The sequence below is a fragment of the Podarcis liolepis genome (assembly GCF_965112155.1).
Source record: "Podarcis liolepis genome assembly, chromosome: 4".
Classification (NCBI taxonomy): domain Eukaryota; kingdom Metazoa; phylum Chordata; class Lepidosauria; order Squamata; family Lacertidae; genus Podarcis; species Podarcis liolepis.
In genome coordinates, this window is record NC_139558.1 from 67,980,300 (window position 1) to 68,006,317 (window position 26,018).

At 41.0% G+C, this 26,018-nt stretch overlaps 1 protein-coding gene across 1 annotated transcript in view; it reads left to right on the forward strand.

Moving 5' to 3' along the window:
* Positions 1-14,373, forward strand: part of PROS1 (protein S) — a 36,697-nt gene extending 22,324 nt beyond the window's left edge. The window contains exons 8-15 of the mRNA XM_083498639.1: positions 448-569; positions 2,027-2,145; positions 2,357-2,546; positions 3,136-3,303; positions 5,577-5,745; positions 7,298-7,449; positions 9,200-9,416; positions 11,273-14,373. Of these exons, the coding sequence (XP_083354765.1) occupies positions 448-569; positions 2,027-2,145; positions 2,357-2,546; positions 3,136-3,303; positions 5,577-5,745; positions 7,298-7,449; positions 9,200-9,416; positions 11,273-11,460 (1,325 nt within the window). The 3' untranslated portion in view covers positions 11,461-14,373. The remainder of the gene's footprint in view (positions 1-447; positions 570-2,026; positions 2,146-2,356; positions 2,547-3,135; positions 3,304-5,576; positions 5,746-7,297; positions 7,450-9,199; positions 9,417-11,272) is intronic.
* The last annotated feature ends 11,645 nt before the right edge of the window (positions 14,374-26,018 follow it).

Below are 26,018 nucleotides of genomic sequence, written 5' to 3' on the forward strand. Positions count from 1 at the left end.
GTTAGATTTGCCTATAGTCCTTTACACATAATGTGAAATTTCATGCATGCTGCACCTTAAGATGCATGAAAATATACGTGCAGTAGCCTGGCAAAACTTGGAACAAAGTTTGATGAAGTTGGTGGTGGTAGTCTAGGATTACAAAACTGGAGTGTGGGTGAAGTATCTGCTAAGCCACAATACCTAACTGGTGGGCTGCATTTGGGTTTGTTGTCCACAGACCATTCAATTTTACAGGAGATGAATGCCAAATTCATTTTTGGAAAAAGGCACGGGAACCATCGAGCCATTAGCTGGAACTTCCATGCCATGTAACTTAACAGTGGATGTGTTGAGCAATCCCAACACTGCCTGAGCTTCATGCCACTTAAGTGTCAGTTTGCTTCCCAGGAGGTTGGGCTCGTGATAAGTGCAAATGTCAAGCTGCCTTTTCCCATTTCACTGCAGATGTGGATGAATGTGCTGAAAATGCCTGTTCCCAAATGTGTGTCAATACTCCTGGAAGCTACACCTGCTATTGTGATGGCAAGAAGGGCTTCAAGCTTTCTAAGGACATGAAAACTTGTGAGGTGAAGTATCCCCTCCTTACGTTCCTTGGAAAGTAATATTCATCCCCAATGATGCTGAGAAAAACCACACATGCACCAGCCACTTATCCAAAATGGTCCAGAATATGGCAGAGGAACGTAAACTGGGTCCACATAAAGCTGGTCCTTGCCCCCTACCTCAGTTGCTTCCAGTTCATTTCCAGACCCAATTCAAAGGGCTGGTTTTGACCTATAAAACCCTGTATGGCTTGGAACCCCAATACCTAAAGGAACATCTCATCTCATACCTACCTGTGCCCTGAGGTCATTGATGGAGACCCTTCATTGAGTGTAACCATAAAATTAAATTTGCAGGGGTTTTCTAGCACTTCAAAAGCTTCTAAATCTTGTTTGACCGGAGACAACACAAGGGGAAAACAATTAATAATGGCATGTCCATATCATAACACTTTTAATGCTCCTGCAAATGATTGTCTCTTTCTCTGTTCTCCAAAATAAAAATATTCCTTCCAGTAGCACCTTAGAGACCAACTAAGTTTGTTATAGGTATGAGATTTCGTGTGCATGCACACTTCTTCAGATAGTTCTCCAAAGTAAGTGTTTAATAATGGGTTCAAAGCCTGTGTTTGTACTATCCATCACTAGTATAGTTGTTTTATAACGTTAACATGTGGCTCCACTTTTTCAAAAATAATTTAATTCTCTCGCAGCAAGCTACAAATTCGTAAGAGGTGTAGTAAGTGGGCAAAGCAGTTTAACATGCACACTTCTTGCTGAGGAAACCATGAGGCTGTGCATGATTTCAATGAAAACATTCCTCTATGAATAGCTTCCTTTATACTTCTTTGGCAAGGCTGGGCATGTTGAAATGTATTCAGACAGCTACCACTTAAAACAAGCTTTGACGCAGTTCAATGTAGTGGGGCTTAAATAGTTCACAGATCAAAGGTTGCTATTGTGCTTGAACATACTTAAGAGAACCTAGTGAGTGGTAGTTAACTGTGATTTAATGATTAGGCAACCTGGGGTGTGATTCCATTCCCTGAAGATAATGGAACTGGCAAGCAGGCCATTTATCTTCCGAGTAAATATTGCCCTAGAAGATTTCAGCTTCACAGGTTTATTTTTTAATACTAGGCAGAATAAGCAGAAGTCTTTGTTAATCTGGGCAGGATTATTAACAGTCTTCCCTTTAGTGGGTAGAAACTGTTTCCAAATCTAATGCGTGGGAAATTCAGTACCAGGAACCAGTTAAATTAAATATCATTCCAGTATAATCAATATTATTGCTTATGTGTAAAACCTCCTCACTGCATGGTGACTGCAAGAGCCAACATACATGGAGACAGTTGGGGAGGGAGTAGTTGCTTGAATTCATCCTATTGATTAGGAATATATTACAAAAACTGGCTCAGAACAGAAATGTGGACTCACTTGATCAAACCATAATGTAACATTTCGTTTTCTGTTATGTCTAGGTTGTGCAGAATTGTCTCGCCCTGAATCTTGAAAAGTATTATGAATTGCTTTATCTGGCAGAGCAATTTTCAGGGATCCCTGTTTTGTATTTAAGGTTCAGATTGCCAGAAGTTACAAGGTAAGTATATATCAGTATGAGTGCACATTTAAGTAGATAGCAGTATGAATGCACATTTACTTCTATTATCAGTGGCTGTTGAATAAAAGTGTGCAGTTCTCCTATCAGTATCATTTATTAATTGTATTGTCATTCTGTTACAAAGTTCTTAAAGTACAGATCCAGTTCCTTTATCAGTCATACTTCATTCTCCCCCTTCCTAACAACCCAGATTTTCTGCAGAATTTGACTTCCGGACTTACGATAATGAGGGTGTTATACTGTATGCCGAATCCCACGACAACACAGAATGGTTTTTGCTTGCACTGCGTGATGGAAAGATTGAAATTCAATTCAAGAATGAACTGGCAGCCAAAGTAACAAGCGGTGGCAAAGCCATTAACGATGGTTTGTGGCACATGGTAAGCCCCCTCCCCCATGAGTTAGGAAACTGAACATTGAATTGCTTATAAAAGAAGACGCCACTTTTAAAGCCCCTTGATGAATATGCAATACTAGCTTCAGATTGTCATTTTCACAAAATACTTTCATGTCCTCAAAATACTTCCATGTCTTCATAATAAAAGAACCCTCCGTTGGAGCTCTGAGTCTAAGATTCGATACAGTTCCTATTCTTCATTCAGACAAGAGGAGCTCATACTGGCATTTTCTAAAGAATGGCAGGAAAAGCTGGAAAATTCACTTCTAGCAGATCGTGTCCTTTGCGAGCACATGCACTTGTGTGGATATTGTTTCATGTGCAAGGCTTCGGGGTGGAGAAGTCCATGCTCCCAACACTTCTGTATATGGATCTGTATATGGATGTATCCACATACTATCAGTGTGCGCACACACTGGGTGCTGGACACAGGTTTTTTGTTTTTAACCAAACTGACATCCTTTTTTCTTGTGCCAGTCAAAGCAGAATGCTTTCTGAATACAGATCCCCTTTGTTGGTTTGGGACAACTTCTCTCAACATTCATAAGTATATCTGTTTCTTTTACCTTTAGATCTCCGTGGAAGAACTAGAGCACAGCATCAGTGTAAAAATAGCAAAAGAAGCAGTTATGAGCATCAATAGCCCAAGAAATCTTTTTAAGCCCTCCAATGGCTTTCTGGAGACTAAGGTGTATATTGCAGGACTACCTCGCAAAGTGGACAACACTCTCATTAAACCGGTAATTGTTTTCAGTGCCAATGTCACACATCAGGTGTTGCGTTATCTCCTTTATTGTAATTAGAGTTAATGCAGTCCCCCCCCCCCCCCCGTTTTAAAAACATCATCATGGACAATATTTCCTGAGATCTTTTATGGAGCTTTGTATCACTGCATTTGAGTAGCCAGTGAGAGATTATCCTTTCAGGTAGATTTGTGAATTTCATTATTTAGTTTTATTCTTAGAACACACATCCACTTTGTAGATTAATCTACAAGTCTGGCCTTCCTCGTTCCAGGTAATTCCAGACCCCAGATAAAAAGAAAAGAAAAAAGTAAACACATTAGTTTGAAAGGCATTCAAGTTGGGGAAACTGAACAGAAACAAGTATTCAAGGATGCATGCAACTAATTGTGTCTACTCCTGTAGATTCATGTAACTTCAATAAAAAGGGAAGCCATCCTGGAATGGAGGAAAAAGTGGTTCAGCTCATTGAGTGTTGTAATGGAGAGGACTAGAATAGGGCTTGGAAACACCAGATTTGCAACAGATTTGCCATTTGTGCTAGCAGTTTTGTGCTAGTTTTATTTATTTTGAAGATTTGTATCCTGCCATTTGGCCACATTATAGCAGTTTTCTCTCTCTCTCTCTCTCTCTATATATATTTGTATTATAATAAATATATGCTACTGCAAGAAAAAGGAAACAAAGTGCAGGTTACCAGAGCAACAGTAAACTAATTGTAGCAGCAGGATGCAACTTAAAAACAGTCCAAAAATCCAGTGAAATTCAAGTGTTTTGACTTAAAGATCGAAAGAGAAGGAGCTTGCTGAGTTTTCCAAGGAAGGACATTCCATAGTAGTAGTAGTAGTAGTAATTTTATTATTTATACCCCACCCATCTGGCTGTGTTTCCCCAGCCATTCCATATCCTTGAACCCACTCCTGCAAAGGCCCTGAAACAAGGGACAGATAAAAGAAGCAGCTTTAAGTTCCAAGCATCATAGAATTGGAGAGGGTTATCTAGCCCAAGCACACACAATGCAGAAATCCTGCCCTGGGTGGGCTCAGCACCTCACCTTCTGATTAACAGCCAGATACACTGACCCCCTGGACTCTTGCAGCAACATTGGTAGAAAGGAAAGGAATTTAAAGGGTTCTTAGATTCCTGTGCAGCATTTGCATACAAGCAAACTGTGGTCACAATGGAAGTTGTCCTGGTGTGGGAACACTGCACATAAAGAAACCAGCACACAGGTTAAAAACCTTATAAGTGTGAACACTGGCCCTATGGAACATTTAAATTGAGGGCTCTCTAGCTTGATGGGCATATAATTAAAGTTTCTTTCTGAGAACCAGTCAGCCCACCGAAAGCTGTCTCCATACTGCAAGCTCTTATTTTACGAGAGTTACATGGAAATTGGCTTGTCCAAAAATTAGAATTCAGGTCCTTTTGTTCATTGCTCTTGTATAGCTTGCTGTCCAGTTGACTAAAAATAAAAATAAAACCCACCTCTTTGAAGAAAGAGCAGAAAGCAAAATTGAGCTGCACCACACAGGCACTGACAGTTCTTTAGCTGGATAAAACCTCACTGTGTGATCTAAAAAAACATTTTGTATCTTACTTCAGAGATGGACAAAAAACTCTTGATCCCAAGCAGATTTTTCTTTCTTTCCTGAACTGTGATGGGGGTGGAAGCAGACCCTCCTCAAATAGCACTGCACATGCTCATTGCAATTGCTGTGTCAGGGTGACTATGCATTTTCAGAATAAGAGAAAAAGAATCATGAATCTATCTTGTCTCACCTATAATTCTTTTCTTCTGCTGACGTGCAAACCTTGTGACATTTATCAATTCTTGTAGAGGGCGGAAACTATAGTATACATTGTTGGATTTATGGCAAGTTAGGAACATAATTCATTTTGCAGCTAAGTACATGATCTGGGAAATCCTGGGTACTGATATAAAGTCTGTGGGAATTCTGTGGGAAATAGAGAGCCCGTGTTCTCTATTTTTGTGGTTGGTGGTGAAATATTTGGGCAAATTGAAAAAAAATGCTTACTTTCCTATTAAACCTCAATGTACTAATTTAACAACATATAATATACCATTTACAATTTTGTTAGCATATAAAATTATACTATTTGGCAGATTTATAAAACTTACTAATTAAATTTTTCCAAAAAAGAAAGAAGGAAAAAGGTGTCTAGATGACATTTGGTAACATGTAGTATGGGATATGTTTTTGGACCATTGTGGATTGCCACAAACAGTGCTGCAACTTCTTCTTCAGATTAACCCACGCCTGGATGGGTGTATTCGTGCCTGGAACTTGTTGAATCAGGGAAATTCTGGTGTAAAAGACATCATTCAACAGAAAGAAAGCAAACACTGTTTAGTAAGCGTTGGGAAAGGATCTTACTATCCTGGCACTGGAGCAGCAAAGTTTCATATTAACTACAGTAAGTAATTCTTGCACTTTCTCTGAAAACATTTTTCAGCTGGGGTAGCTGCGTCATTTGGGACACAGGTGGCACTGTGGGCTAAACCACTGAGCCTCTTGGGCTTGCCGATCAGAAGGTCGGTGGTTCGAATCCCCGCGACAGAGTGAGCTCCCATTGCTCAGTGCTAGCTCCTGTCAACCTAGCAGTTCGAAAGCACGTCAAAGTGCAAGTAGATAAATAGGTACCACTCCGGCGGGAAGGTAAATGGCATTTCCATGCGCTGCTCTGGTTTCAGTGTTCCATTGTGCCAGAAGCGGCTTAGTCATGCTGGCCACATGACCCGGGAAAAATGTCTGTGGACAAACGCCGGCTCCCTCGGCCTGTAAAGTGAGATGAGCGCTGCAACCCCAGAGTCGTCTGTGACTGGACTTAACTGTCAGGGGTCCTTTACCTTTACCTTTTAGTTACTATGTTTAAGGAACAGCACACAGAGAGGGGAGGGCATTGCCTTTCACTTTGCCCTCAGTGCAATCAATGGAACTATAAAAATGTTCTCTATCTAACCATGTGGGTGGTAGGCTTGATGTGGTACCAGAATACCCAAAGTAGGAGGCAGTATCCTCTACAGTGGTACCTCGGGTTAAGTACTTAATTCGTTCCGGAGGTCCATTCTTAACCTGAAACTGTTCTTAACCTAAAGCACCACTTTAGCTAATGGGGCCTCCTGCTGCTGCCACGCCGCCGGAGCACGATTTCTGTTCTCATCCTGAAGCAAAGTTCTTAACCCGAGGTACTATTTCTGGGTTAGCGGAGTCTGTAACCTTTAGTGTATGTAACCTGAAGCGTATGTAACCCGAGGTACCACTGTATTTAGTTTGAGTTATTTCCCAGGCCTCAGCTCTGCTTCTGTGTATGGCAGATGAAATGTCAGAGCACATTTTTAGTACAGGCCTCCTGCCCCATTTCATTCCTAGGGAGATATATAGTGGCTCCTACCCTACCACCTTTCAAGACACCTTTTCATTTCAAAATATTTAAGAAGCAGCATTCTGATTTTTATATATATAATTGCTTTTGCCCTGAGAGGTGGGACATATTTTTTTGGAACATATATAGGTAAAGACTTGTAAACCATACCATCAAGGGAGGCAAAAGGAAGTAGGCAGTCCTTCAGATTTAGACAACCTAAATTGTTGTCAGGATGTGATTCTAACTAGATTATCGGGTGAAAAGCTTCTTGTGATGTGCTGTAGATCAACAGCTACCTATTTTCTGTGAACATTGCAATCATACAGTTTGACCAATAACCAAGAATAAGTATGTCAGGGCAATTGGCACACTCTGATCCTGTTCTTTATCAGGGCTTCCTGGGAGGCTTATAACCATCAAAAGGGGGATCTCTGAGGAAATTACATACCGGTCGTTAAACAAAAAAGTTCAGGAAGGACAAAACCCCAGTGTTAAATATTTGGTTAGAGAATCAAGTTTTCCAAGAAACCTAGAAAGCAATTCTTTTGTGGCTTGCTAAATTGACAATTTTCTCTTGTTTGATTTGTTTTAAATAAAACAGACAGCAGCCTGAACAACGCCGAAGATTGGTTAATAAACATGACCCTGGCCATCCGGCCATCCACAGGCACTGGAGTCCTGCTAGCCTTGGTTTCTGGTGAAACGGTGCCTCTTGCTGTGTCCATAGTTGACTCCAACTCCAAGGGCACACAGGTATTTCTTTGTGAATGGTGGACAGAGCTGGCCAGATTCTTTTTTTCGCTGAGTGGGGGGGGGGCGTAATTTGTTGAGGGAAAGTGTGGATACTATTTTAGCCCTCACCTTTCCCATGGCATCTGATCTGACTGAAATTCGGTATCCTCCTCCACCCGCCACCCCACAGAGGCTTAAAGCAAGGTGAAGACTCCAGGGACAGTTCTAATGTTAGGGCTTGTGAATGACTAGGCTGGTTTTGGAATTGTGAATGGAGCTTTTCCACTGAGAGTGGTGAACTCTGAGGCGACTCAATGGGGCAGCTTTCCTTTCTCGACTGCACCACTCCAGAATGCCCTTGGGAGATGGTGTGCTTGAAAGTTTGCTGTGGCAAATCTCTCCTTGACCTGCTAGCTTACTATGTGCAGAATTTTTACGACCGGATTCTTTAAAGCAAACTCTTCTCTGGATGATAGTAGAGTTAGTGCAGTCCTGCAAAGGTGCTTTACCTCATCAGAAATAATGAAGCTGAGCTTGAAGTTCTTTGAGAACGTTGTTACAGTTGGTTCCTCATGTGCTACAGTATGAAAATAAAACATGTAACAACTAAAGGTAGTAGACCAGAGATTCCCTTGGCATTGAAGTACAGCTTTGTCACCTTGTGAGGACTCCCCAGGCTGGGCTGCAGTCACAACCATTACTGGAGACAGTTGCCTCCAGCAGCTCATCTCTTTATGTTGCCAGTTGGGAGAATGGAGAAGGCTGCCTCTCCTTATTTCCCAGGCTCTCTTTTTCCGGTGGGAGGGATTCAAGCACAGACTGTAAATCTAGGTTTGCACAGTTAAAGCGCTCTCTTGCCCTGGCGCATCAAATCCACTTTAAAACAGCAACAACTGAGACTTTGCAATTGGGGAAGTTATCACTGAAGGCGCTGAAAAATATAGGATGAATGAATGATTAGCGGAAAAATGTGTAACCAGCACACTCGCAAATCAGAAAGAGTGCTCACTGTTATCCATCCCACATACAAATCACAACAAATGCTCAGTAAAGACTGGAACCTTGTCTAGCCACTATGTAAGCTTTGTACAAGTAAATTAGGCTGAATGCTTAATAAACAGGTTGTCTAGAGAAGCCCCTGGTGTGAGCCATCAGGCTTGCCATAAAGGTCTGTTGGGGTATAATGGCACTCGGTTCCCTATGATGAAAGAGTACTAATGGGTGCCTCCCTGGTTAGAGGATCTTGTGATTAGCCTGGCCATTCTGTTACTAAACTGCCTGGGGCCTTCCCATAGACACCTGGATGGCTACAGTGAGAGCAGGATGCTGGACTAAATAGGCCTTTAGTGTGATCCAGCAGGGCTCCTCTTTTGCTTTTGTTTAGCTCCTGCTGGCTCTAGAGTGGATTTGCCTGCTTTAATGGTGTGTCACAATATTTTCAGTATATTTTCAGCTGGGGGTTATATTCCACCAAAGTACATGTCCCCTTGTTGTTTATTACCATGGTTTTGCTGTCAGGATGCATTGATTGAATATTTATGAATTGTGCATTGTTTGGTAAGTGATTTTTTTTCTTGGGTATTTTATTTATAGGGTATTAGAGCATTTGTTGATTTGTTGTAACTTTTTTCATGTTTTTCTGTGGATTTTTTATATCGCTGTCTTTGTTTTACTGTTCTACTGTCAACTGCTTCGAGTTTCCTTGTGGATAGAAAAAAAAAGAAATAAATAAATTCAAATAACAAGGCCATTCTTTGCTTCCGGTCCATAGGATATCATTGTATCAGTTGAGAATGTCATTGTGGCCCAGTTGGAGTCAAAGCGATTGTGTACCTCAGGAAGAATGCTGCTGAGACTCAGAGTGACTAGACAGCAGCTTGAACTTACAGCTGATTCACACACTCTGCTTGACTCCTTGGAACAGGAGCTCTCTGCCCTTGATCAAGCAATGAATGGCTCTATCGATACCTACTTAGGTGGCATTCCTGGTAAGTGTTGTTCCCTTTAATTAATTTAATTGATTAGAATAATTAAGTTATGCTTTAATACTTTTTTGTTTCAATTTTATTTGTCCTTTTGTTTCTTTTAAAACACTGTTGCATAGTTTCTAGCGAACCTGGTATTGCAATAGTGGTTAAAACTGCATTAGTTCTAGCACTAATAGAAGAGGACTTTCTCTCACAAAGTCTATTTTTGGACATGACCCTAGGGGACCTATTTTCCCTCCTTCCCTGCCCACTCCTTTATGTTTCCCCCACTCTGTAATCTTATGAAGCTGTTACAGCATACTTTAAGTGTCCTCTACTGGCTAGTCTGAGGAATTACATACGAAATGTAACTAAGCTAGTGTATTTTGCAACCTATTGTTTCTATATTAATAATTTGGAGATGTGTGAAGGAAAGCCTTTTTATGAGAGGCCATCCAAAATGCTACCTGCTATTATGATTTGGTGAACTTCCTTGTGTGTGTAAAAATGCTGTGTGTAAAAATCAACCTGGAAATTGTGAATAACTGAAATTCACTGAGGTAACATTAATAAACAATGTTACCTAGCTGGTGCAAGTAAGCTTTGAGTTTAGATTAGCTATGGGTGGAATCAGCTTCAGCACATTGTATGGAAGTTTCATACTGTTTGCTATCCAGTGGTCAGTAGTCGCCCTTTTGGGTGTTTTCCTCTCATTTGAGAAAGGGGAGATCAGCTGAGAAAAATAATGCTGATGATCTAAACCTTGGCAATAGAAGTAATGGGGAAAGAGCAAATTAGAATCAAATGGAACCACCACGTGCTTCATAGTTCTCAAGGACCATGAAAAGAATTACCACACACAAAGAAATAATCCAGGTACAGTGGTGCCCCGCAAGACGGATGCCTCGCAAGACGGAAAACTCGCTAGACGAAAGAGTTTTCTGTTTTGGAGGTGCTTCGCAAAATGAATCTCCTATGGGCTTGCTTCGCAAGACGACAATGTCTTGCAAGTTCCTGCTGGTTTTTTCCCCTCCCCCCTTTTTCTAAGCCGCTAAGCCACTTATCAGCTGATCCGATCAGCAGATAAGCCACTAAAAGCCGCTAATAGCGCTAATAGCGCTAATCCGCTAATCCATCAATGGGCTTGCTTCGCAAGACTAAAAAACCGCTGGACGAAGAGAATCACAGAACGGATTCTTTTCGTCTTGCGAGGCACCACTGTACATAAATCAACACAACAGAAAGTCAAAGGGCACATCACCTATAGTCACATTTTTGTCAATGGGAAATTCTCTGGGAAAATCTCAATCTTCTACCATCAGTTGCCACCTAAGGGAGGTTTCCCTCATAGTTTGAGCCATGTGGCTACAGTTTAACCATGAGATGTTTTAAGAAAGGAGATTGGGAATGGCTGGATAAAGAGAAGGACCTTTTTAGTAAGATTAACTCCCCACCCCATTAGTCTCCTTGAGAAGTGTACCAGCTTGAAGTCCATGTGCCTTTCTGTGGCAATATGAGGCTTAACAAAAAAACCCTTAACAAAAACAAAACAAAAAAATGTGATGAACACATTATGAATGGGTACCTACAGACTGTCACTGTTTTGCAGAAAGGATTGGAGCCCAATGTCAGGAGTATGCAGAGCATTTTCATTAGCTGAAATGTTTGTCTTCCATGTTATTTTATTTGTTTAATCTCTGTGTGTGACATTCCTCACTCTTGTTTGATTTCTGCATTTATTTGAATATGTGTGTGTCTCTATATGCGTAATACGAGATACACAACTGAATACATCTTTTAGCATGCATACATGTCAAAAAATAAAAAGAAGCATGGATCAATATTTAAATAAAGAGTGCTGATTTTTTTTAATGCAGATGTTCCTCTTGAGGCAACCCCCGTAACAGTGTTTTATAATGGCTGCATGGAGGTGAAGATCAATGACAAACAGCTGGATCTGGATGAAGCCATCTCCAAAAAGAATGACATTAGATCGCATTCATGCCCATTGCTTATGGATGAGATGCTGAGTGTTGCTGCCACTGATCTCCCATCTGTTCATTAATCTCTCATGAGAAAATCCAGATTGTTTTGCACAACATGAATAAGGACAGAAATTGAACTGTAAAGGTTCTCCTTTTCTAATAATGTGTTTTGAGAACAAAAGAATTGCATCCTTTTTCAAAATAAAGGGACTATACCAAGATTAATATTTCATCAAAATAGTTTCAGTTATAACATTTCAAGAGTTTTTAGTTGAATTGTTTGCTGTTCAACAATTATACCATTCATATTTTATACCTTGGAGAATAAATCCAGAAACATCTATCTGCACTCAGTTTAATGTTTTGGTTCTAATATATTGTATTGTGGCTGCAAATAATCACACTGAATAAACTGAACCAAGACATTTCATTTTTTTCTAAAGAATAATATTGCACATAGATCCTACGAAAAGAGTGTTTCAGGTCTACAGAGGTAGAGCAAATCAAGTATATATGAAGATCCTGTCTCAAAGGTCCCAGGTAAATAATAGTGACACAAGTATTTAGAAGAAAATTACAAATGAGACCACCCCAATGCATTTTTACTATTTTTAAGTGATTATATTAAATGGGTCCAACCTCTTTCTCAGAGCAGATCTATTAGCAGCAGCAACCAGGCTGCAACTTCTACTATCAAAAAGTTGCCATAATAGAGTAACCTGACATTCCATTTATAAAACATTCTGAGCCAGGAAGATCTCATTGTACTATATATTTCAAGTTATGATATTCATAGAGGAAGATATGATGAAAGCGATATATCTGACTTATTGGACAGGTTGAAAGTCTGTATGGATATTCAAGTATGTTGTCCATTCACCATGAGGGATCCCAGCTTTGCGCTTCACTTCTAGGAAGAATGCTATATATGTTTTATTAGCGAGCAGCGTAATGGCCTCCTATGCATCCCATTTCGATTTCTTCATAGCATAACACCTCTGTTGGCTGAAAGGGTATGCTCCTCCCATTTCTAAGTGGAAAACATGCATAAGGCTTGAAACCTGCACTATATTTTTGGCCATGGCTAGAAAGTAGCTCAGAAACATTATATGCTGCTTAAGGAACTTTGGATGCCAATAGGATTAAAATACAATAATTTTACAAATTTGATCCTTGACACACTTAAGTAGGTCCAATGAAATCAACCACGGGAATGTGTTTAGAATCATGATTCCAGTGCATCAGAACTTCATGACTTGGCACCTTAATTCCAAATGGAAACCTGCAGTTTCAAATAGAAGTCAATTATATGTCAGGGGTAATGACCCTCCAGCCTCTGGGCCAAATCTGGGCCCATTGTGGCCTGCAAGGCTATTTCCTCCAAATCACATCCATATGCGACATCAGACGTGGGGTAGGTAGATATGTGGCTGGATTGGCTCAGCAACCAAGTTCACACAGTCTATCCATCCAGGAAGAATGGTTGAATTCAATGTTCATCATTTGATCTGGGAAGGGGGGAAGTTCAGCCTACTGAATTTTCTGCGCAACAGATCCCCAATCCCTGCAGAATCATGCCTAGGATCATGGCTTAGATCTGAGTCAAACCTTATTTTTGATACCTGATCCTACCCTATACGTATTTAAAGATACACATCCCCACTGTTTCTAGCAGAATGACTTTTGAGTGAGTATGCTTAGGATCGCAGTCTCAAGAGCCTAGAGCTTACAGTAAGTGTTAATGGAACTTATTTTTGCATAATTGAGGTTGTAATTCAGAAGAACCAAGTAAAAGCTTTTCAACCTAACTCAAGTAATAGTACGAGCAGTGTTTTTTCTGGGGGAGGGGTTACGCAGGGGTACACATACCCCTAAACATTTTGTGAATCTAAATTTGGCCTCATTGAGGGGCAGGATTTCAGTATGAGTAGGAAAATGAGATTACCCCGGAACATTTTTTATTTTATATAGAGAAAAAGCACTGAGTATGAGTAATTATGGCAAAGAGGGCTGATATCAGCACCTGACATCCTTGGACAGAGCCCAGCATAAGAAATGTGTGAAGACGCCCAGTTTCTGTTGTTTGCTTCCTTTCGAGAGCTTTACACACTCAACTGTTCTTGATGAATTGGTTTTCATTGTTTAGGGCTGGTGTTTTTATTGCCTTTTATGATTTGCATTGAAATTCTGTGACTGTTATATGCAAAGTGGCTTTGAGGTCACCTTTGGCAGAACGTGACATAGAAAGGCTCTAAATAAATGTATTAAAAATGATTTGGCAGGCTGAATTCCTGGGTGCAGTGACGCCGGATAGTCAGATAACTTCTTTGCACCTACCTGTTTGGGTTTTCTGGCATGCTGCCACAGTTCACAGCACTGGAACCATACTCAACATATTGGTCTTGTTCAACACAACAGCAAGCCAAACTACAGCTTAGCAAGCCTGCACAAACATGCAAGCTCCCTTTTGGTCTAGCACCATGCTGAGCTAAAGCAAGAGCAAACCTTGGTTACAGCTTGTGGCTAGTGAGAACAAAGTTTAGTCACAAGAGTGGGTTCAGACAACTTGCTATGCCAAACCTTGGTTTACTGTGTTCTGCAAGTCTTGTGCAGATTGCTAGTTTGTGCCATGGAAAGAGGATTTTTTTGGTATAGTTTTGTTTGTAAATGACATCTTTCTAAGAAAACTAAATGTAAGTAGTAGTTAAATGCAAACAGATAAACAACATCACCAAACAAACATTTCCCCTATTTTTAAAAATATCAGTCTTTTTAATAGTAGCAGTCATAGAGTGTAGTGGACAGTAATTATTTTGCAGAATAAGATCTGTTTGAGCAGATATATTGCTGCAGAAGTTTGCAAAACCAATTAATTGAGTTCTGTTTTGTTTTTCTGTATGGATATTGTAATGTAAATTACAGAGGTGGGTTTTTCACCAAAGTGTAAATGCTGCTTTGTTTTAACAAAAAATAAAATAAAAAATAAACAAAAACCTTTCGTTTTCCTTCCCTATGCTTGTTGCTTTAGTATTATTAATAATGTAGCCTCATCCCTGTACATTATACTTTACAAAGAATGAGTGAGCTGGTCCCTGTCCCAAGAGGCTTACAAGCTAGAAATAGACAAAAATGTGTGTTTCCTCTCCAAATATAAAAGCACATCTTCTACACTGATTTAGAGTTTTGGGTAGTTTTGTTCACATTTGCTCAAAGCATCTTCACTGCTATTCTTACTGTGACTATTCATACGAATGTCTGTTTGTATATTTTGCTTTCGTTCTTGTTTGTCATAAGATATAGCCTTTCCTGCAAGAGACAGAAGCAGAAGCCAGCCAGCCTTGTAGGCTTTCGCTCTGCACCAGTCCACCAGGGGTGCTTAACCTTTCGGAGGCCATTTGATATTTTGAGGAATTGCTGTGTGGATCCCAGTTGTGAAATGACTGGGGGAGGGGCGTGAAGTAGCACAAACTGACTGCCGCATCAAAAACAGCAGGAAGAATAAGGATCACAAAATGGTGCAGCCTTGCTGCCCTCTCCTCCCATCAATGGAAAAAACCCCAGTGAAATGTAGGCTTGTTCAGGATGTAGGAGAGGCGAGCCCCTATGCAAAGAAGAAACAGTCTTGTATCCTTTGTGGATTTTTCAGGGAATATTCACTGAGAGATTTCACACATGCAGTAGGAGGTACTGGTGGGCATGTTGGCACCCAAGGGTGTCATGCTGTCAACCCCTGATGCACACAATTTAGAAAAAAAGGCTTCTGTCCCTAGTGCAATGCCAAAACGCAGTTTCAGCACAGGCACTCAATCTTACCTGGGTGCACAGATAAACAACCCTATATGCTTCATGCAGTTGGTACTCAGGTGGTGCTACAGCTGCCATCTCTCCTTCTCTCCCCCACCCCACCCCACATTTTTCTTGCCTACTGTCTGAAATGTAGCACCGTAGCGAAGTCAAGCTTACAAGATCCACTGAGAGTTTTCAGCTGGTGAGAACCCAAGAAGCAGGTGACTCTGCCATTTCTCTTCAGCCTGAAACAGAGATGTCACTTTGACAGGAAAGCATGTCTTAGCCCATCCGGGCTGCTCAGATTCTAGCTGGAGTAGCACCAGGGGGTCTTTTTTAATAGCTCAGCTATGAACTCTTTACAACGCTCAGCTGAGGAATATAAACGGAAAGCCGTGCAGTTTACAGGGAATGGGAACAGCTGCTAAATAACTAAGTTTTAACATCTTAGTTGAATCATGAAGCAAACTCTCTCTCTTTTTTTGGGGGGGGGGAATAAGTTTGGATGTGTCCTTTTTAGTGAAATACAACCAGTTCCATTTCTGTACTATGTTTGCGTATTTTCATGGTGCCATGTATGGCGACAAGAGATTAATATTATTGTTTCTGGTGGTATGTCTTATTGTTCTTCTAACTCTTGCCATACTGAGCAGGAATTATCATAATAATTGAGTCAGCTGTTTGCCTAGGGGTTTTGAAGTCTGAACAGGATTTTGCCAATTTTGTCTCTAGTTTTTAGGCTTTTTTATAGCTGTGTTCAGTTTTCTCTTTCTGCCTTTATCAGTATTTTGTTTCTTGTGATTACATTGTACACAGTCCAATACATTACTATTATGACTATTATTTCCAAGTGCTAAGCAGCCACCAACCAGCGAGCAATACAATAGTCTAATTATGTGGCACATACTTCTATTTTCTTCTCATTGCTAAAAAAATATTATTATTTCCAATTGTGAATATTATTATTAAATAGTATATTTATTTTTGACTCTCTCACTGCCCTCACAGATAGGTATTTTGCTATGCCTTCACAGCAGGGTCGACCTTTCAGTCTGGAACATCTACTTCCTCCATTGCAAACATTCATCTCACTACCCTTCAGCAGACTTTAGCATACACACAACTGTTACCCACAGTTAAACATTACCAGTTTCCTGCTTAACTCTCAAGGATGGGCTATGGGCAGCAGTCCAGAGTGAGTTAGGAGCTGGGAGCTGTAAATCAGAATTGGAAAACAATTGCGATCAGAGGACAACACAAGAATGCAGAAGGGGTAGAACCAGCCAGGAGTCAGGACCAGAGAACAATCAGGAACTTAGGAAGCAACTTTACTCCAAGTCAAATCTTTGGTCGACACTCTCTGGAAGCAGATCTCCAGCATTTCGGACTGGGGTGTTTCCCAGTCCTACCTGGAGATACTGGGGTTTTTGCATGCAAAGCAGCTACTCTACCACTAAGCCCAGCCCTTCCCCAAACAAACAGCATGTAGCTTGAAAGTCACACTTCCATTGGGTGGGTTTGCCAAATCAAAAGATGTTACAAAGTGGTTTGTGGCTAGTGAGTGGTTTGAGTCCATCATCAACGACTTGGATGATGGACTCAAGGGCATCCTGATCAAATTTGCAGATGACACCAAACTGGGAGGGGTGGCTAACACCCCAGAGGACAGGATCACACTTCAAAACGACCTTGACACATTAGAGAACTGGGCAAAAACAAACAAGATGAATTTTAACAGGGAGAAATGTAAAGTACTGCACTTGGGCAAAAAAAATGAGAGGCACAAATACAAGATGGGTGACACCTGGCTTGAGAGCAGTACATGTGAAAAGGATCTAGGAGTCTTGGTTGACCACAAACTTGACATGAGCCAACAGTGTGACGCGGCAGCTAAAAAAGCCAATGCAATTCTGGGCCTCATCAATAGGAGTATAGCATCTAGATCAAGGGAAGTAATAGTGCCACTGTATTCTGCTCTAATCAGACCTCACCTGGAGTACAGTGTCCAGTTCTGGGCACCACAGCTCAAGAAGGACACTGACAAACTGGAACGTGTCCAGAGGAGGGCAACCAAAATGGTCAAAGGCCTGGAAACGATGCCTTATGAGGAACGGCTAAGGGAGCTGGGCATGTTTAGCCTGGAGAAGAGGAGATTAAGGGGTGATATGATAGCCATGTTCAAATATATAAAAGGATGTCACATAGAGGAGGGAGAAAGGTTGTTTTCTGCTGCTCCAGAGAAGCGGACACGGAGCAATGGATCCAAACTACAAGAAAGAAGATTCCACCTAAACATTAGGAAGAAATTTCTGACAGTAAGAGCTGTTTGACAGTAGAATTTGCTGCCAAGGAGTGTGGTGGAGTCTCCTACTTTGGAGGTCTTTAAGCAGAGGCTTGACAACCATATATCAGGAGTGCTCTGATGGTGTTTCCTTCTTGGCAGGGGGTTGGACTCGATGGCCCTTGTGGTCTCTTCCAACTCTATGATTCTATGATTCTAGTGTGGTGTTTTAAGCAAGTCACCGTCTGAGTCTAACCTGTTTCAAATAATTGCAGCGAGCCATTATGAACTCCTTGTAGGAAGGGTGGAACAAACTATTTATATATCCATCTATCTATTAGCCTTGGTTTTCTTTACAGGGAAGGGGGATAATGATTCAGAAAGGAGAATGGACTATTCATGCATTTTGCACACTAAACACTGCAATATAAATGATTGCTAATGTTTCATACAACCAAAAACCAAACTCCACTCCATCCATGTACATATTAAAAAACTGGTGTTGTGCATTTGGAGACCAGAAGATGGAGCTGAGTGACTGCAATAATTCAGTTCAAATGATGCTAATAACTTATGAAAGATCATTTCACTGAACACTTCGGACTCTTTCTTATCCAAGAAGTAGAAAGCAGATTTTTATTTAAATCCAAAATACATTTTTTAAATCTGGCATTTCACCATGAACATCCTTGTTTGGATATTCAGAAATGGTGATTATGGACTTAAACCATGTCATTTTGGGGGTTCCTTTGCTTTAAAGGCCCAATCAACTGAAAATGTACCTTTTCAAGCATATGGGAGCTATGTAGGCGCATCATTGCAATATTGTGCCACTATTATTTCTTTCAGGGAATTATTGATTGCAATGGTTTATTGATTGCAATTGCTTATTTTCACAATGTGTCTTCTTTGCAGTTTACTTTCATGGCTTTTACCAGCTTAGGTTGGCTCTCCAGATGAGACCCTGTCTGGAGAAATCAGTTTGGCCATGGCTACACATGTGTTGGTTGGACGCGGGTGGCGCTGTGGGTAAAACCTCAGTGCCTAGGACTTGCCGATCGTATGGTCGGCGGTTCGAATCCCCGTGGCGGGGTGAGCTCCCGTTGTTCGGTCCCAGCTCCTGCCCACCTAGCAGTTCGAAAGCACTCTTAAGTGCAAGTAGATAAATAGGTACCGCTTTATAGCGGGAAGGTAAACGGCGTTTCCGTGTGCTGCGCTGGTGCTGGCTCGCCAGAGCAGCTTCGTCATGCTGGCCACGTGACCCGGAAGTGTCTCCAGACAGCGCTGGCCCTCGGCCTCTTAAGTGAGATGGGCGCACAACCCTAGAGTCGGACACGACTGGCCCGTACGGGCAGTGGTACCTTTACCTTTACCTTTTACACATGTGTTGATTACTGCCAGAACGCTGGTGGGACCTAGGTAGTTTAATCTTAACACACCAGTTTCACAACAGTTGCATTGTGTACCTATATATTACCAGGCTCAATTTAAAATTTCAATATTAATCTTTAAAACCCTGAACCGTTTGGGACCCAGTCACTTGAATGACTTCTTAAAGCCATACGCCCAGGTCCTAAGAGCAGCCTCAGAGACCCCACTCTTTAAGATTTATAAAGTTGGTGGATACAAGGGTCAGGCTGTTTCCACTGATGGCCTCATGCACTTGTAGACTTTCCTCACCCAAGAACTCTGCTTGACCTGTATAGAGTAACTATATGGAATGACTTTATTCTCCTAAGATATTTATTGATTTTACTGCTGACCCTCATATGTACACTTTTGTCTGATGATGTTTCTTCTTCTTCTTCTTCTTCTTCTTCTTCTTCTTCTTCTTCTTCTTCTTCTTCTTCTTCCCCAGCAACCAGCTAGCAGATCACTAGTGGTAGCTTGAACTCAGAACTCAGAAAGGCTAATGATGGGTTTCTGATGCTTCTCAGGACTATAGGATGCAAAATAATTTTGAATTTAACATTTCCATATCTGAATCCCAGCACCTTGAGCTTCCGAGTGCTGAGGCGCACAGGAAGGGAACACAAGAACCTTCCCTGACAGTTTCGTGAAGTAGCAGAATGGGGATTGGCTACTTCTGTACTGTGTCAGTATCAAACTGCTCAATGTATATCAGCACTCAGAGCTGGCTGCTGACCTTGCTGCCCAGGCTATCACTGGGTGATAACACACACTCAGCAGTTTTGCCCCTTTGCTTTTCTAGTAGCAATCCTAAAAGCAAAAATCGGTCAACTTGGGTCTGGTTGATTGGCAGTCTTACTCTTCATATGCAGATGGAAAAATTGTAGCGGAACTGATTCCCTTAGTTGTAAGGATTTAGAACAAGCATCCAAAAATGCAAAGATTCAAGCCCAGTTAAGGGCAATATATTAGTGGCTGAAAGCCGTGTGTGTGAGGGTGTGCCATCCCTTTAACATTTGTTGCAGTCCCCTTAGCTATGTCTTTAAAAGCCTAAAGGAGCCATGATGGGGATAAAAGAGGGGGGAAGTCGTATGAATGGCCTCCACTTTTCCTCCAAAAATTCAAACACTGGTTGAAAATTAAGCATGACAGAAACAAATAAATAACTTTGCCAGAGACTATGAAATAATTTATTATTATTATTATTATTATTATTCTATGCTGTTTTGGAGCACAGGAACTCTGGAACATTTTTGAGCACATGCACACTTGTGTAGCACAAAATCAGGTTTTCTCAATCTGGAGTTGTTCATGCTTGTCCTCAACAGGCTGTTTTCACTCTAGATTGATTCTCGATCCTGCCATCCAAAGGGTGAGTGTGAGTACTTAAAATGTATTTTAAAACCCTTCCCTTCTTTAGGTTATCATTGTTTTTGTCTCCCTGAAAATGCTCCAGGTGAACAAATAAGGAGTGATTACAATCTTGTTATACATCCACCCAAAGTATCTCTGGGCTGCTGAGGATACAACTCCAATAGCCGAGACCCCCTACATACATTTTCAAATAAGCACACTGTTGGGTAATGCAAGAAGCGATATGCAGTGATATTTCATATTTGGAATGAAGCCAGTTTCTCAATAAGCACTTTTCAAGGGCAAAAAGGAAAAAGAATACAATACATCTAGGCTGTGTGTGGACAAGTACTCCATCTCCATTGATTCTAGAATGAAACATTGTGTTACACAGCCTCAGATTCACTGTCATTGTAAATACTGGAAAATATGAAGTCTGCAGTCCAGTGGCGTAGCGTGGGTTGTCAGCACCCGGGGCAAGGCAAGTAATTTGCGCCCCCTAACCCGTGGATTTGCGCCCCCTAACCCTCACCCCCAGATGTTGCGCCCGGTGCGGCCGCCCCCCTGCACCCCCCACGCTACGCCACTGCTGCAGTCCAATACAGCAGTACCTTGGGTTACAGATGCTTCAGGTTACAGAGGCTTCAGGTTACAGACTCCGTTAACCCAGAAATAGTATATCGGGTTAAGAACTTTGCTTCAGGATGAGAACAGAAATTGTGTGGCGGCGACAGCGGGAGGCCCCATTAGCTAAAGTGGTACTTCAGGTTAAGAACAGTTTCAGGTTAAGAATGGACCTCCAGAACGAATTAAGTTCTTAACCTGAGGTACCACTGTATGCATTTACCTGGGAGTAAGTTCCACTGAACTCAGGGAGAATAAGTTCCAGAGGGGCTTACTTTTGATCAAACATGCATAGGGCTGTGTGGGGAAAAAGATTAAGAAATATTAATATTAATTTAGATTCAATCCCATAAATGAAGCCAAGAGTTCACTATAGTAGAGTTATAGTGATATCAGACCTTTAAAAATATGTAAAATTATTTATTTGGCTTCAAATTGTACTTGAATAAAAGTTTAACAATGTAAGTAAGGAGAGGTCATTAAGAGGTTCCACATTATGAAGATAAATCAACTGTATATGAGATAGTTAAACAGCCCCTCTTTCATAGATAGATAACAGCCATTTGGGATAAATATTCATTTGGGATGACTCTTCTGGAAGAAATGAGTCACTGCTTGTGCTCTTGACCATTACTTATCACAGAAGGAATACACCCATAAGATTGGCCAAGCAAACCAGTGTTTCTCACATATTTTGCTCTGTGAGGCCCCTTTCTAACATTCATTTTACCTTTCAGGACCTCCACCTAATCAAGCCAGAGTATGGAATTGCTTATGCATACTGGAATGTGCTACAGGTTAGAATCTGTGGGTCAAATTGAACAGACATTAAAATTTCAGGGAAAGTGTTATCACCTTCCCTTCACCCCCGCTGTTGCATACCAAGCATGTTACCTTAGATTTATCACTGTTACAAAACCATCTTACAATGGTTGATTTTGGCCAATTAAACAATCTATGCCGTTTGAAACTGGGGGACGCTATTGTTTTGTCTTTTATTATATTATGGATTTTTGTGCTTTTACACTGAAAACTGCCTTGTGATCCTTGGATGAAGGGCAATATATAAAATAGATAGATAGATAGATAGATAGATAGATAGATAGATAGATAGACAGACAGATGCTGCAAATTTCCAACCAGATATTTCAAATAAACTAATTAGGACAATGTCAGGTTTACGGAATCTACTAAAAAAATAAACAAACTTATAATGGAACCATGTTTCCCATCAGCCAGGGCAAATGATGAAATGGCAGCTGGAGGGCAAGTCCAGCCACAAAATGGCAGCAACAGCCCATAGGGAGATTATCCATATACAGGGATAATCTCCCTATGATTACACTCATAGGACCATTGATTCATCTGACTGGCAGTGACTCTCCAGGGGACATTCTCAGCCCTACTCAGAGACACCAGGAACTGAACCTGGGACCTTCTGCATGCAAAGTAGATACTCTAGCACTGAGCTAATGCCCTTCTAAAAAAATTCCTATCATCAGAATGGAAAATATGGACTGTAAACTTCAAATATGTGCTTCATAGCTGGTGCTCACATTGCAGGAATCAGAATATTTAGCTGAGGGAATAAATTCTCCTATTCATTCTTAATGCTAGAAAATTACAGTTTGCATCACTTCTATTTCCATTAATAGAAGTCCTTTACAGTGGCTTGTGAAAGAATCTTATCACCAGTGGTGAGTCTAGAGAGAGTATAATGGGGATGCTAAATACTCCTCCTCCAACAGAAAAATAAAACCAGGGCCAAAATATTAGCTTTCCCCAGCTAATACAGCCCACCTTCTGGTATTTGTATATTTCTGTATAGTTGATCTCTGTAAGATATGTCCCAGCTTTACCCTTATTTTAGAGTCAAGGAGCTTGGGATGGGTCCAATGGTAATGAAGAAGTTTTATTATAAACCATTGTTTCTAAAAGAATGATTTAATACCATGAAAAAGTATGTGTGATGACGCTCAAAGCAATAGCAGTATCAGCAGAACTCAGAACAATTCTTTACCCAAAGGCTGTAAAGCCTCAAAACCACATAAGCTGTTAGTGATACATGAATTGTCACTGCCAAGATGTCCTAACTACTGTGCAACACATTTTTTAGTTTGTTTTTCATCAGGCAAGAGTTTGTGTTTTCTAGCTAAGGTTGTTCTGCTTTGCACTGGAACTTTCATCTATGATGTGCTATGCAGAATGCCTCAGGTCATATACACCCTTTTAAACTGAACAGTTAAATAAACTAGAGGAGGAACACACTCAATACATTCATGTACAAAGAAGGAAATGTACCATAGCTTTGTGGGATGCATAATTGGGCTTAATGTGTTCAAGAGGACCCATAATTGCCATTGATTTCTGCAACATGTGGAGTAGCAGTGAAGAAAAGTGTCCCAGAATATGTAAGTATGCACAAATATCCAGTCCTCACCTACTTAGGATTAGGGAGCAAAGCTTCTAAGAACTGATCCTAGGCAGTCTTCAGTTCCAACATGAAAGCCAAGGTGAATTCACACAACCACACTTTACATGTGGCAAGAGCATGGGTCATTTTTCATCACAAACAAGAATTTCCTGCTACCTTTTATTAGATAATAATGGTGGTAACAATTTAATTATATACTGCTTGATGGCAAAATAGGCTTCTTTGTTGTTTTACAAGTACACAAACCAATTAAGTAAGTAGTAAAACATGAACATCTATAACTAAAATGCACATGTTACGAAAACTTTACCCATTCATGAGGGAGGAAGGTAGCATAAGGTTATATGTATGACCCTATACATGTACTGAAGTGGTTAAAGTATCAGACTAGGGCCAGGAAGAATCAGGGTTAAATTCTCCCTTAGCCATGAAGCTCACAGGGCACTGTCTTCCCACCTTAAGGACTTCCCATGATTATTGTGAAGATGAAATGGAAGACTGGTGGGGAAGGCCATGTTTACCATCTTGAGCTGCCTGGAGAAAAGGTAGGGTAGATTTTTTTAAAAAACTAGGTCAGAACCCTGTCAGCTTTGTTGTTCAGGGAATAATAGAACTGTAGAGTTGGAAATGTAGGAATCCTTTGCCCAGTGTGGGGCTCTAACCTACAACCCTAAGATTAATAGTTTCATAATGGTTTAATGGAGTCTTCAAATCCTTGCATTCTGAAGAGCCTGGCTAATATAACCAATGAAATCCTTCAATCTGATTGAGTTAAACATGAGCAGTTCTTATACTGGGAATCAAGTGACATGAGACATGGAAAATTCCATATTACAACAATGTGGATTTTTTTTTAAGTGCCTAGAAGATAATACTATAAATTTCAGTGTAATGCTGTCTGTCTGCCTCAACCACATTCCCCACTAAAACCACCACCCGCTTTTCTAGGTGAATACCATAGCATATTTTGTAGCACTGCAGAATATCTTTCATGCAGGGGGATCCCAAAAGGCAGAAAGATTTATCAGTTCTTCCCTACCCGCTCCTTTCCAATATGCAGAAGAATGTCAACTTGCAAGTTTGAAGGTTTTAATCAGATCTGAAGAAGGGGGAAAAATGAAAAGAACTTTGAACATGAAAGTCCACTGTGGAGCTTACTTTAATGTCGATATTATAAGACTCTCTGAAGAAAAGAGAATAATTCTCAAAGTGTGCAAAAACAGTTGGCAAAGGGTCTTGTCCTTATAGCTATGGCGATGCCTGAATGTGTGATTTAGTTAAATTAGTCAAATGCCGAGCTTTCATCTTCTGAGCTCCAGTTTATACCTTTCTTAAGGCATTAATTAAAAGTGCCTTGACGTTCGGCTCTTCATGCAATTAAACTTGCACATACAAGAAGCATAACTCAAGGTAACTAGAAAAAAATAATAATGCAAAAGGCCAAACTCAGGCAGAACAAGGGGCAAAAAGAGAAGAAAAGACAGCACCACACAAAACTTTGTGTGTCTGGTACCTGACAATGATGCATAAATAGACTATAAAAGAACATTGCAAAGAGAGAGACGTGGGTCTGTGGCAGAATGCACATCAGAGCTTAAAATGCTCATGAGGATTCACAACTGGAAAAGAACATAGAAAGCTTCCTTTTAACTGCTTCCCATTATTGGTTTAGTCTTGTCTACACCGACTGGTCGTGGCTTTCCAGGGCCAGTCTGTATAGGCAACAGATAGCCAATGTGGTGCTCCTCTGATATTGGACTAGGTAAAGGTAAAGGGACCCCTGACAATTAGGTCCAGTCGTGACCGACTCTGGGGTTGTGGCGCTCATCTAGCTTTACTGGCCGAGGGAGCCGACATTTGTCCTCAGACATTTTTCCTGTTTCTGACAAAACCAGAGCAGTGCACGGAAACGCCGTTTACCTTCCTGCCGGAGTGGTACCTATTTATCTACTTGCACTTTGACGTGTTTTTGAACTGCTAGGTTGGCAGGAGCAGGGACCGAGCAACGGGAGCTCACCCTGTCGCAGGGATTTGAACTGCCAACCTTCTGATTGGCAAGTCCCAGGCTCTGTGGTTTAACCCACAGAGCCACCCACGTCCCAATTTTGGACTACAACTCCCATAATTCCTAGTCATTGGTTATGCTGGCTAGGGTACCACATTGGCTACCCCTGGTGTGGAAGAGACGGAACTAAATATAACAATGGTCTGACTCAATTGTAGATGGTCTCCTCCTCACTAGAATCTCTTTTTTATTTCAGTGTTGATCCTGGGGTAGCAATAACAATAAGGGATTTAGAATAGGTTCCTTTCCCTTACCATCAATCAACCACAGTACCCTTTCCCCACACACAAAGGAGAAAGGAACAAACCTTCAAGAGTTGGTCACAGGAAGTCCTCAGACACTAAAACCTGTACAGAGTGGATTGTACTCTTAGAATTGTAGAGCTGGGAGGGACTCATAGAATCATAGAGTTGGAATAGACCACAAGGGCCATCAAGTCCAACCCCCTGCCAAGCAGGAAACACCATCAGAGCACTCCTGACATATGGTTGTCAAGCCTCTGCTTAAAGACCTCCAAAGAAGGAGACTCCACCACACTCCTTGGCAGCAAATTCCACTGTCGAACAGCTCTTACTGTCAGGAAGTTCTTCCTAATGTTTAGGTGGAATCTTCTTTCTTGTAGTTTGGATCCATTGCTCCGTGTCCGCTTCTCTGGAGCAGCAGAAAACTCCATGCGTCATCTAAA